The 13,668-nt window shown below is 40.6% G+C and overlaps 2 protein-coding genes and 1 non-coding gene across 8 annotated transcripts in view; 2 read left to right on the forward strand and 1 right to left on the reverse strand.

The window, feature by feature from the left end:
• Positions 1–2,267, reverse strand: part of CCDC25 (coiled-coil domain containing 25) — a 41,706-nt gene extending 39,439 nt beyond the window's left edge. For 3 of the 6 annotated variants that reach the window (XM_025393964.1, XM_025393960.1, XM_025393962.1), the window contains exon 1: positions 2,127–2,261. Coding sequence is in view for 3 of the 6 variants with exons in the window: in XM_025393960.1 (XP_025249745.1) it covers positions 2,127–2,154 (28 nt within the window). In the remaining 3 variants the exon portion in view is untranslated. Of the gene's footprint in view, positions 1–2,126 lie in introns of all 6 variants that reach the window. The other 3 variants (XR_003120792.1, XM_025393965.1, XM_025393966.1) reach the window with 3 other exon arrangements.
• Positions 2,268–3,241: 974 nt separating this feature from the next.
• LOC112630821 lies at positions 3,242–3,343 on the forward strand. Its single transcript, XR_003120958.1, has one exon. It is a non-coding gene; the product is annotated as a U6 spliceosomal RNA (small nuclear RNA).
• A 644-nt stretch (positions 3,344–3,987) lies between these two features.
• Positions 3,988–13,668, forward strand: part of ESCO2 (establishment of sister chromatid cohesion N-acetyltransferase 2) — a 31,027-nt gene continuing 21,346 nt past the window's right edge. The window contains exons 1-5 of the mRNA XM_025393959.1: positions 3,988–4,199; positions 5,088–5,156; positions 5,956–6,760; positions 9,745–9,838; positions 13,553–13,610. Of these exons, the coding sequence (XP_025249744.1) occupies positions 5,104–5,156; positions 5,956–6,760; positions 9,745–9,838; positions 13,553–13,610 (1,010 nt within the window). The 5' untranslated portion in view covers positions 3,988–4,199; positions 5,088–5,103. The remainder of the gene's footprint in view (positions 4,200–5,087; positions 5,157–5,955; positions 6,761–9,744; positions 9,839–13,552; positions 13,611–13,668) is intronic.

Genomic DNA, 13,668 nt, shown 5'->3' on the forward strand with positions numbered 1-13,668 from the left:
TCGTGCCACTGCACTCTAGCCTGGGTGACAAAGCAAGACTCTGTCTCAAAAATAAATACATAAAATAAATCTCACCTTTAGGCCAGGCGCAGTGGCTCACGCCCGTAATCCCAGCACTCTGGGAGGCCAAGGTGGGGGGGCGAATCACTTGAGGTCAGGAGTTCGAGACCAGCCTGACCAACATGGAGAAACCCCGTCTGTACTAAAAAAAATACAAAACTAGTCAGGCTTGGTGGCACATTCCTGTAATTCCAGCTACACAGGGGGCTGAGGCAGGAGAATTGCTTGAACCCGGGAGGTGGAGGCTGCAGTGAGCCGAGATCGTGCCATGGCATTCCAGCCTGGGCAACAAGAGCAAACCTCCGTCTCAAAAAAAAAAAACAAAAAAACCTCACCTTTAGCATATAGAGTAGCAACAGAATAGACGGTGCTATGAGTAAGAAAAAAATGGCATTCATTTTTTCAACAAGCATTTATTGAGAACTACTAGCCAGTCACTAAGTTAGGGAAACAAGTACAGTAGTCCCCCCTTATCTGTGGGGGATGCCTTCCAAGATCTCCAGTAGATGCCTGAAACCGAGGACAATGCTGAATTCCATATATAAAAGGGATTTGCCACATAATGATGCTTTGGTCAGCAACAGACCACACATACTATGGTGGTCCCATAACATTATAACGAAGCTGAAAAATTCTGATCACTATTGCCTGATGACCTGGTAGCCATCATAACACCGTGGTGCAACTCACTTTTTCTAAGTTGAGCCCGTTTAAATACACAAACACCATTGTGTTACAATTGCCGACAGCCATTCAGCACAGCAACGTGCTGTACAAGTTTGTAGCCTAGGAGCAACACGGTATACCGTACAGCCCGTGTTTGTGGTAGGCTATACCACAGGTTTAAGTATACTGTACCGTGTTGCTACAACAATGAAACCGCCTAATGGAGCATTTCTCAGAATGTCTTCTTGTCATTAAGGGAGGCATGGTACTGGTATTCCCTATACATATATACCTATGATAAAGTTAATGTATCAGTTCGGTGGAGTAAGAGATTATCGACAACTAATAAAAAAATAGAACAATTATAACAACGTACTGTAATAAAAGTTATGTGACTCTGCTCTCTCTCTCCCTCTCAAAATATCTTATTTTACTGTACTCACTCTTTTTCTTCTTGTGATGATGTGACCACGGAAAGCGAAACACAGGACAAGTAGGCACTACTGTAAAGAGATCCTGTCCACGCCCTCAAGGAGCTTACACTCTAGCTCAAGCAGACACCATTTAATACCACGTGATAAGTGCAATGCCAAAGGCATACTTGGAACGTTAAGTGGGTCCCAGAAAAGGAACAGCTAAGCAATCTTGGGGTGGGAGCTAGGATCAGGAAAGGCATCTTGGAAAAGATGGGCCAAAACTGTCTTAAGGGAATTAGCTGGGGGTTGATTTTAGGAAAGGGGAATAACAGGAACAGAATGAAACCAATTCGGAACATGGCGTTTCCTGGGAACGAAAAGCACCCTTTCCTTATCTATCAAAGATAAGTCAGAGCATTATCACAGGTCACTTCTGAGATCTGGGACATCAACTGCCCAGAGAGTGGCTGAGTGGACATTCCAGGGTCTTTTTATTGTTTGCTGTTGCATCCCAGACCCTACAACCCCTTTCTGAAAGGGTAAAGCGCACTTCCCTTAAGAAAAAGTTGTTAGCAGGTGTGTCCTTTCTCACGGGGGATAATTATCAGGGCGCAGCCACCATAAAGGCCGCAGATGGAAGGTGGGAAGAAGACTTGGGATAAGGTGTGTGGAGGAGCCCACAGGCTCTGGCCCAATTCCAGGGAGTGACGGGACGTCTTTCCGATTGGAGGACGAGAACTCCCCGATACAAATAGAGCAGTGGCATCGCCCCTCCGCGCCCCCCACGCCATGACGAGGAGACGCCGGGGGAAACCCTGCAGTTGTGGCAGGGACAGACGTGCTGGGGGAACCAGAGGCCGCGGGAAGAGGCACTCGCATCGAGGAGGCATTTTAGAGCGAGGATCAGGCGCAGCTGCGGACTGGGGGTCCCGGCTTCGGAGCCCGCTGTCCAGCAGGGTCCCGGAGGGCGCGGCGCCCACTCACCGCTGCTGCTGGTGAAGTAGAACACCATGATCACGGGAGCGATGCGGTGACTCCACCGCGGAGCAGCAGCGCTCAACTCACGAAGCTCAGGATACCAGACTCTCCGCGGCCGCCTGGTTCTCGGAACTCCTCCGTGCACTTCCGGCGGACGTCGGGGCGCGTCATAACGCCGGCCGTGGGCGCCATCTTTAGTCCTGGCGAGGCGAAGGGTATTGGCAAGGAGTTTGGTTCAATGATTTGTGGGTTAAGGGAAAGAGGCATCTTGGGCACATTAGTTAACCTATCTGTGCTTCACTTTCCTCAGCAGCGAAATGAAGATGATACTAGAGCAGCTAAGTCACAGGATATTTTTTAGGGTTAAATAAGTTAATGGGCGCCAAGGGTTTAGAACATAGCACACAAGCGAGTTGTTTCTGATAGTCACCTGGAGAATATGCCTCTTGGGGATTGGACTGTGTTCTGGCTCAAATCGAAGGCCTGCCATCCCAAACCTCTGAACCTCAGAGGTACTCCTGCTGTAAAGTAGGAATAATCATACTCATGTAAGGCTCCTACAGCACTTGGTTTTGCCCTGATTATTTCTCTTTTGAGAAAGCACTTTTATCTGAGGAATGTGAGTCCTTTTAAATTACTAGGTCTGGAGAGGCATTAAAATGAGACCCCATCATGTTCTACTATCCCCTTGAGCTATGTATTCATCTCCTGAAACTACCTGCTTCTGCCACAAGCAGCTACCTACTAACCTCACACTGCCACACAAGACACTATGACCCACACCCTACAGCTTAACAATGTCTAGCCAATCACTGATGCATGTAGTTTCTATAAATGAAAATGCTTGACAGTTGTGTATCAGCCCACTTCCTGTCCTCCTTTTTCGTCTTTAAAAACCTGCTTGTAGCAAAGGCCGAACAGAGCTCATATCCGAAGCTACTGGTGGAGGGTGGGGGGTCGGGGGGTGGAATCTTCTGGGCAGCTGTCTCCGCTTTAACTCAAGCAAACTCTACATTCTTATTTTTTTGCCTCAGCCTTTCCTTTTAAACTGACACTCTTAAATCACTCTCACTGACTTCATTCTATGACATTGAGGGCATCACTTAACGAAATTTATTTATGTGCTCGCTTTGACAGCATGTGTACTAAAATTGGAATGATACAGAGGACATTAACATGGCCCCTGCTCAAGGATGACATGCAAATTTGTGAAAATTAAATTTGAAAAAATAAACATAAAACCCTAAACTTATTTGAAACTAAAAATGTGCCAGAAACACTGTACCAGGAGCTGGTGACACAAAGATAGTAACAATAGCTAACAATAAACGTTTTAGGAACTTTCTGGTTTTCCAAAGTAAGAATTTAACTCTGTTCTGTAAATAGCAATTGTGTTGGGGTTCTCAGTTGTATTATTTGTAAAATGGGAATGGCAATAGATATTAATACCTTATGGATTGTGGTGAGAAGTAAAAGAAACAAAACATGTAAAGCATCTAAGAATGCCTGGCACATAGCAGGTGTTAAGTTTTATATTTTAATTTTAAAAATAAAATGGTGAATAGAAACCTAAAGTTACTGATAAAAATGAAACTAACAAGCTTCAAATGTGAAAAATAAGTGCATTCAGAATCTTGGAGAGGCCTGTATTTATTGATTTATTTTCGAGACGGAGTCTTGCTCTGTCGCCACGTTGGAGAGGCCATTTTACAAAAATTTCTTACCCCAAGTGACCCCAGAATGTATATCGACTTCAACCGGACCGAGAACTACAATTCCCAGAATGCACCTAAACAAGGCCCCGGGAACGCAGCCCGGCGTTGCTGCAGGGAATTGTGGGTGGCGTGGTTTCCCTCAGAGCTTTTCACCTCACCAGGGCGCGAGAATCTTGGACACAGCCGCCAGGGTGGGCGGGGTAAGGGCTGGTGCTCCACCAATCACCGAGCCAGCCCCTGGAAGCGTTGAGCCGTGGCCAATCGGAACGCAGCGGCTTCCTCCTAGCCTGGCGCGCGATAATTTGAAGACGCTCACGGAGCGGCTGGCTGGGCTGAGGAGAGCTTGCCGGGTTCTGAGGCGCAGGTAACCTCTGGAGTAGGCCGAGGCAGGGCTGTGGAAGGCTGAGGCGAGCGGGAGACCTTGTGGGACGTGGGGACGAATGTCACGGGAAAAGAGCTTTTGCTTGGCGCTCGGCAGGTCCGCGACCCCGAGACCGAAGAAGCCACTAACCCGTTCTCCGCGCTCACAGGCGCTGGGTTTCCATCTTCCCGACGTCGGCGTTTCCTTGTTTTGGATTTAGGGTTGGTTTGTTTGTTTCCCTGACCGGGTTCAGGGTCGGGACGCTTTCCTCTCCTACCTTTCCTCGCTTAGCCCCAGAGGGGCCATCCCTTAAGCCGCAGCTCGACCTGAATTCCCAGAGACCCTGGCCTTTCAGTTTGTTCATTTATTAATGGCTTTGAAGTAACGCTTGTGTGCTGCTTTGGGGGGAATTTTCCTGATGCCAGGAAAGGGGAAGGAAATGAACTCTGACGAGCCACATAGCCGCCTGCTCGTGCATTCTTGCATTTGTTTTCAGCAGCCTCACGACTTTAAGGGATTTTTGTAAAAAAGGAAGCAAACGGCATGCTCCAGGCTCCTCAGCTAGGAAAATGGCAGAGGACTGTGCTTCACCCATTTTCTTGCTGGGCTCTGATGAAAAGTTACAAACGGTCTCTGCCTTCATTGAAGGCTGTTGAGATGGGGAAACAAGAAGAAAATGTCTTAAATGGACTATTAGGGAAATATAGGGTGCCATGGAAGCAGAACAAGCGCGTGTAACCCTGGGAGGGGTGGAAGGAGAGCAGTGTCGAGGAAGGCCTCCCGGAAAATAGGGTTTTAACTTGGTGTGAAATAGACTAATGAAAGGGGGTGTAATTTTGATAAAGCGACTTTTAATATTTTGATGAATGTGGTTATTGTCATTTCTTTTAGGAATTCAATAAAGAAAATGGCAGCTCTTACTCCAAGGAAGAGGAAACAGGATTCTTTGAACTGTGACAGGTGAATCTCAGCCTACGAATAGAAACTCTTAGAAAAATCCACCTTGTCTCTCTTGTTCTCTCCCATTTTCTAAAATTTTTGTTCTTCCACTAGCCTACTCCTTGTGGCTACAGTGATAACCTGATAACCTATATTTTAATTTTAGCTAGGAAATACATTAAGTTTTCATAACGAATTATTTAGTCCTTTTCAAGGGAATCAAAGAAGGCTGTTTTTTGGTTTTTGTTTTTTTCTTTTGACATAGAAGCAGCCTATTGAAGAAAGCTGTTTTCTATGGCTAGGAAATATACCAGATCGGCTATTACCTTGTTCCTTTCTGTTCCCCTATAATATTTTATGTAGTGTCTTGCATACAGTAGATGCTTGTCTGGAAACAATTCTAGAAAGTTTGTGTACTCAGATATTAATTACTCTACCCAGGAAAAGCCCCAGGGGGTCAGTTCATTACAGACAATTATTATAGGGGACTTGTAGACAATAGAGCAAAATATATGAGCTATCGTTTATATATGGCCAACACATAGAAATAGATTTTAAAACACATGCATATATGTCTAGCAAAGCTTCTTTGTGTATGGTGTTTGTTTTCATGAACATTGGGCTCTTTGGGAAGATATTTGAATGTTTTATTTGATAAAGACAGAATTTGAGAATCCTACTGTTAAACTAATAGAAAATTGTGTGTATGTTTGGGGGTACATGTATTAATATGACCTATAAGTAGAGCTTATTACTTAGCAGTAGATTTATGTAAATTTTGACACAAAATAATCTTAATGGACTTTTTTTTTTTTTATAGCCTTTTACACTTCACTGAAAATCTGTTTCCATCACCTAATAAAAAGCACTGTTTTAATCAAAACAGTGATAAAAATGAAGAAAACCTGCATTGCTCTCAACAAGGGCATTTTGTTTTAAGTGCACTCAAAACAACTGAAATAAATAGACTGCCATCAGCAAATCAAGGCTTACAATTTAAATCTTCTGTGTCCACTGTATCTTTCTACAACCAAAATAAGTGGTACCTCAATCCACTGGAGAGAAAGCTGATAAAAGAGAGTAGATCTACTTGTCTAAAAACTAATGATGAAGATATATCTTTTCCCATTGTGACAGAAAAAACGCAGGGAAAACCAGTCTGTTCCAAGAAGAACAACAAAAAATCACAGAAGAGTTTAACTGCTAAGTATCAACCAAGGTATAGACACATCAAGCCTGTATCAAGGAATTCTAGAAATCTCAAGCAAAATCGAGTGATCTATAAGCCAATTATGGAGAAAGAAAATAATTGTCACTCAGCTGAAAATAATCCCAGTGCTCCTCGGGTTCTAAGCCAAAAAATAAAACCACAAGTTACGCTCCAGGGTGGAGCAGCATTTTTTGTTAGTAGAAAAAAATCCTCTCTTAGAAAATGGTCCCTGGAAAATGAGCTGTCACGGGGCACCCAAAAGAATAAATCAGAAGTGATTGAAGATTCTGATGTAAAGACTGTCAGTGAAAAAAAAGCTTTTGAGACAAGGCAGGTGCCAAAGTGCTTAATCCTAGAAGAGAAATTGAACATTGGACTAAGTGCAAGCAGTAAAAATCAAGAGGAATTAATAAAGGTAAAGCTAAATATATCACTTTAAAAATGGCTATATAATAAAACTTTAGTATGACATAGTTGAATAAAATTTTATTTTCTGGACTGCTTTTATAAAGCCAGATAGCATAGTGTTTAGTTATTGTAAGGAGTTTATTTATTTATTTATTTTGAGATGGGGTCTTTCTTTGTGACCCAGGCTGGAGAGCAGTGGCACAAACACTGCTCACTACAGCCTCAACCTCCTAGACCCAAGCAATCCTACCAAGTAACTGGTACTATAGGTGCACACCACCTCACCTGGCTAATTCTTGCATTTTTTTATAGAGGCTGGGATTTCACCATGTTGCCCAGGCTGGTCTCGCACTACTGGGCTACAGTGATCCACCTGCCTCACCCTCCCAAATTGCTGGGATTATGGGTGTGAACCAGTGCACCTGGCCCGGCCACATTTTAAGTTCTCAATAGGTACATGTAGCTGGTGGCTACCATATTAGACCATGCTGGTCTAGAACTTCTGTTGCTGATCTTCTCTCTATAACCTTCGTCAGAAAAAAAGTTGGGTTTTGTGGGGCAGCTAGGGACAGAAAGCCAATGAAGCAGCCTTAAGAAAGGTTGTCTCCCAGATCAGGGCTTCCATGTCTATGGTGGCTTGTTTATATTCATCACAACCCTTGTAGCTGGAGAAATGGTAGGCGTATGTGATACCCATTATACTCAGGCTTATAGTCATGTCTTTCCTAACCCACCTCTCATCGTTGCCTTCCTCACTCACTTCTCTCAAATTCAACCCCAGTTCATATCTCTTGTAATCACCTAAATTTCAAACCTCAGTGGCAAAGATTATAAACTGGTGGCCAGTAAACCAAATCTCGCCCATAAATGTTTTGCTTGGCCTACATAATTTTAAAATTGGAGCCAAAATTATTTTTAAATACAAGAAATTTCTGGTGTCTCATGAAATATTGAAAATTGAGCCTTCATTTCTACATGGCAATAATCAGCTGAATGTCAGGCTGAGTATCATACCATTTGACAAGTATGGGCCGGCTCTTCATTTCTCTAAGTCAGTGTATATTTAGATGAGTTTAATTTTGATAATTTTACTTACTGCTGCCCTTGTAAGACATTTAAGTTTTTAGTCCTCACTGTAAATATTTTTTTTCCTATTTATCAAGTATGGCCAAGTAGATTGTTAAATGAGATAGGTTCTTGCTGGCTAAGCCATGACAGTCTAATTTTACTAATTCATTTTCTGTTTATATCAACAAAACACTTCTGTGTCTTGATAGGGATTTTGATTACAAGAGTAAGCTTCGTCAAAATTTATTAAACTGTGCTTTATACCTATACATTTATATGAAAATTAAGTTTTTTGAAAGGTTGGGGCATAACTCAAGCTAAAATTGTCTCAATCCAGTAAAACAAAGAATCTGCAGTTTCCCTATACATCTCCTAATGATGATGATGATCTATTTGGTACAGCCTGGTGGTGTACCAAATGAATGGTGACCTGATGAGTTCTCTGTAAGCAGTGTAACAGAGAATTCTGTAATTCTCTCTTCTGTCTTATTTTCATTTTCTTAGCTTCACTTTATGGGTTTGGTATTGAGTTAGTTTTCAGTAGTTTGGGAGGCTGGGCTTTTGTCATTTTAAATTTGTGGAAAGGGACTACACTCTCTCAGGATATTGCTAAATACCCATGTCTAGAATTCATCTCTGCTAGCTAAGGGCGAATCTGATTTTCTGTTTTTTCATTTTGAGATGGAGTCTCACTCTGTCGCCCAGGCTGGAGTGCAGTGGCGCGATCTCAGCTCACTGCAACCTCCGCCTCCTGAGTTCAAGCAATTCTCTACCTCAGCCTCCCAAGTAGCTGGGATTACAGGCACCCGCCAACATGCCTGGTTAATTTTTGTATTTTTAGTAGAGACAGGGTTTCACCCTCTTGGCCAGGCTGGTCTTGAACTCCTGACTTCGTGATCCACCTGCCTTGGTCTCCCAAAGTGCTGGGATTACAGGTGTGAGCCACCACGCCCGGCTGGTGAATCTGATTTTCATGAGGATACCCTTTCCCCAACTCATGGAGCCCTGAAAAGTGTTAAACTGATGGGTTATCCGACCTCTGCTGGGATATTATGGTTTTGAGTAGTAGAAGTTATATTTTAACCAAGAGGTTTTTCCTTTTTCCCCAAGCCGTATATTCCCTAGTAATTCCCAAATTAGTATGAGGGAAATCTGTCAGAATTTTTTCTACTTTGCTTTTCCCACATTCCTGCTACTCTCCAGTGACTCTAGAAAGTTATTCTTTCCTTAGCTGCTCATTTTAAAAGTTCATGGCAAAAAGTTGTCCCTTTCCAGTTTGGTGGCTGCTGGGGAAATTTTTGCCATTTTTACTGACTTTTTTGTTCATTTCATTATGAAAGTGATGGTCTGCAATCATTCTGCCGTCTCTATCAGAAAGTATAACACATTTTTGAGAGGATGACAGATTACAACATGTGTACTCTGGCTTTTTTTTCTTTTGAGATGGAGTGTTGCTCTGTCGCCAGGCTGGAGTGCAGTGACATGATCTCGGCTCATTGCAACCTCCGCCTCCTGGGTTCAAGCGATTCTCCTGCCTCAGCCTCCAAAGTAGCTGGGACTACAGGTGTGTGCCACCAAGCCCAGCTAATTTTTGTATTTTTAGTAGAGACGGTTTCACCGTGTTAGCCAGGATGGTCTCAATCCCTTGACCTCGTGATCCACCCACCTCAGTCTCCCAAAGTACTGGGATTACAGGCATGAGCCACCGCACCCTGCCATACTCTGGCTTTTAAAAGATAATGTACACTTGGTGCATACAGGGGAAGTTTTCCTAAAAATAGTTTGACAATTGAAAATCACATTATGAAATGTAATTCATAATAAACCAAATCGTTTGTTTTAGAAATAGATCTGGGATTCATTCACTAGAAAACAGTTAAAAATTAGATTTGTTCCTTTTTTTTTTTTTTAACCTATTTTCAGGATTCATCAGATGACAGAGTTTCGTCAAAGGAACATAAAGTTGATAAAAATGAAGCTTTTCCTTCAGAGGATTCTCTTGGTGAGAATAAGACAAGTAAGAGAAAACTAGCATGAATTTAACTACTTAATGCTTTATTACATATGTTATATAATAATAATTCTTATAATAATTTTTGGGTCTTTCTTTTTTCAGTCGTGTGCCTGTAGTTAGTATCTTTGTTTTTATCTCTGTGACACTGTTTTCTGTAGTAAAACAGTGCATTGCGTTTTGAAAAACAAGAAACAAGATCCTAGGTTAAAATTTTAGACAAAATGGTAGTCTTAATTGGTCTATGGCTATGGCCAAGTTACTTAAGCTCTCTAGAGTTGAGTGTTCTCATTATAAAATCATACCTACTCTATCTTTCTCCCAAAACAATGTAAGTTAAAACTATTTTGTATATTTGTGATCAAAGCCCAGTTGTGAGCAGCACTTACCAAGTCTTATAAATGACACTGAAATGTCAGGAACCATGAGATTTTTGTCTAGGTTTACTGCTAATTAGCTGTATGATCTAGGAAGAGATCTCTAAAGAGTTAAAGTTAATTTTTAAATTTCTGTCAGTTCTGAAATCGTATTCCTAATTTATGCTATCAGTGTTCAATTAGCTTAATAAATTATGAATACATAAAGCTTTTTTTATGATTCTGAGATATGATGCTAATAACTAGTATTTACTGAGTGCTGAATATATATATCAGGCAGTGCTAAGTATTTAGTATAAGTTATGTTTTTCATAGATTGTGCTCAAAGCACTGATACAATAGAACATATAACAGAAAAACAATGCCATCTACTTACAATAGTTATAAATTTTTCTTTTAAAATATATTTTAGTACATTGTCTAAGTCCATTTAAAGAAAGATAGTGAATAAAAATAATACAATGGTATAAGGATATGGCAGAAATCATGAAAGTTATATAAAAAAACCAAAATTTTATTACTTAATAACTACAGTGTATCATTTAATTCTCCCAACTACTGTAGGTCCTGATATGCCCATTTATAGATGAGGAAATGGACTTGGGTTAAGTAACTTACCCATAGCAGCTCAGACTCTCACCTGCCTTGGCCTTATTTCTAGAGGATAAGCTCTAATTATTTTTCAGTGCAAAGTTAAAGTTTGTTTTTTTAGCCCACTCTCAACTTACTATTTTCCTCAAATCAGTCGCTGTTTTAACTTTGGTCTTTTCTTTTAATAGACTGTTTGTTTTGCCATAATTTTAGATTTACAGAAAAGTTAAAGTACAGAGAATAGCAGTGTATCTCTTACCCTGTTACCTCAGTTCTTAACATCTTATGTTATAATACCTTTGTCAAAACTAAGAAACTGGTATTAGTATAGAATTTTTTTTTTTTTTTTTGAGATGGAGTTTTGCTGTGTTGCTCAGGCTGGAGTGCAGTGGTACCATCTCGGCTCACTACAGCCTCTGCCTCCAGGGTTCAAGCATTTCTCCCACCTCAGCCTCCCAAGTAGCTGGGATTATGTCCGCCACCATGCCCGGCTAATTTTTGTTAAGATGGGGTTTCACCATGTTGGCCATGCTGGTTTCAAACTCCTGACCTCAAGTAATCCACCCGCCTCAGCCTCCCAGAGGGCTGGGATTACAGGCGTGAGCCATGGTGCCCGGCCATAAACACTAGACTTTATTTGGAGTTTACCAAATATTGGTAGTAGTATATTACTATTAACTAAACTTTATTTGGAATCTTCTATTAATGTTTTCTTTCTGTCCCAGTATCCAATCCAAGGTACTGTATTATGTTTAATTGTAATGTGTCTTTAGTCTTGTCTGTGACATTTCCTGTCTTATTTCTTTGTTTGCATATCGCCAGCTGGACATTGATATCTCCAACTCTAATCCAGTACTCCAGGATTTATTCTATCCTTTTTTCATCTGCAACTTCCCTCTCAGACAGTGGGAAACTTAGTTCCTACTATTCACTATTCACCTACTTATTTGTTCTGTCCCAGTAAACATGTAAAACATTTCATAATTGTTAATTCATACCCCTGTGAGAAATATATTAACCAATTAGAGTGCAATTTTTTTTTCTCTTTGAGACAGTCTCACTCTGTCACCCAGGCTGTAGTGCAGTGGTGCAATCTCAGCTCACTGCAACCTCTGCCCCCAGGGTTCTAGCGATTCTCCTACCTCAGCCTCCTGAGTACGTGGCATTACAGGTGTCTACCACCATGCCCGGCTAATTTTTTTGTATTTTTAGTAGAGATGGTGTTTCGCCATGTTGGGCAGGCTCATCTTGAACTCCTGACTTCAGGTGATTCACGTGCCTCGGCCTCCCTTACCTTTCATCTCATTGTTCATGTTGAGGTTGAGATGAATCTTATCTAATTCAGTGTCTTTTTCTGTATGTAATTATTGCCGAAGTAAGCTTTTGTGGAATCCTGTATCAACTCTTGCCATTCTTTTCTAAATGTGATATATTTTCAATTTTTTCCCTTTGTAGAATTCCATATATAGTTTAATAATATATATATATTAAATAATATACGTATTTTCTAGGATTATAGGCGTGAGCCACTGCACTCAGCCTAGAGTGCAATTTTAAGTAGTGTCTTTTTGTCTTTATCCTTATAACTTCTAGTTAAAACACCATTTGCTGAAGTTACTTAGGTCAGCTTCTCTTTTTCCCCCTACCTCCTTCAGTGTCGTTATGCTGTACAGTTCTAATATAGTTAGGTTCATTTCTCACAGTATGCATTCCATCTTAGGCTACCTCAGTAGCCTGGTTGATATTTATACATATTTTTTTCTCATTTGATGTACATTGAAGTTCATTCTTTGTGATTTTTACAGTTCTGTGGGTTTTATCAAATGTATAGAATTATGTATTAGCCATTATAGTTCCTTCACCCTAAAATTTCCCTATGCCTACGTTTTGTTGTTACTGTCCTTCCCCACAGTCCCGTGGCAACCATTAATCTGCTTTTTATTTCTATAGTTTTACCTTTTCCAGGAAGAACATTACACATATGTATCCTTTGGGGTCTGGCTTATTTCACTTAGTAATACATTTAAAGTTCATCCATGATGTTGGATGTATCAGTAGTAATTCTCATTTATCACTGAACTGTCGGCATACCATAAGAATTCTTTATATATTCTGGATACAAGTTTTTGATCAGATACATGATTGCAAATGTTTTCTCACCTCAATCTGTGACTTGTCTTTTCATTCTCTTTATTTTTTGTAGAGCACAATTTTTAAATTTGATAGTCTAAATTAATTTTTTATAAATGTATTATGCTTTTAGTGTTGTGTGTAAAAACTTATTACCCAATCCAAGTTCATGAAGATTATTCCCTAATAGTTTTTCTAGAAGTTTTGTAGTTTTATGTTTTTACCTTATTATTATTTTTTTGTAGAAACACAGTCTCACTAAGTTGCTCCGACTTGTCTTGAACTCCTGGCCTTAGGCAATCCTCCCGTTTTTGGTCTCCTAAAGTGTTGGGATTACAGGCATGAGCCACCATGCCTGATCATAGTTTTACATTTAGATCTGTGATCCATTTGAGTTAAGTTTACATAAGGTTTGAATAGGTGTAATTTTTTTTGCATGTGGACGTTTAATTGGTCCAGCACCATTTGTTGAGGACTGTTTTTCCTCCATGGGATTACCTTTGCCTCTTTGTTAAATCTCGATCTTGAGTAGTATTTTGTCTTAATTAACCTTTGAAATCTTATGAATTAAAGGTTTGATTTTATTTGGTAATACACATTATCACAATTTTTCCCCTACCAGTTTCTCCTAAGTCCACTGTCTATCCAATCTTCAGTGCATCTTCAGTCAATTCAAAAAGGTGAGAATTGTTACTGTTTTAAAGTTCAAGCCTTATAAATTACACAGGTCCTCTGGGT

This window comes from Theropithecus gelada, chromosome 8 (assembly GCF_003255815.1).
Source record: "Theropithecus gelada isolate Dixy chromosome 8, Tgel_1.0, whole genome shotgun sequence".
NCBI classification, from domain to species: domain Eukaryota; kingdom Metazoa; phylum Chordata; class Mammalia; order Primates; family Cercopithecidae; genus Theropithecus; species Theropithecus gelada.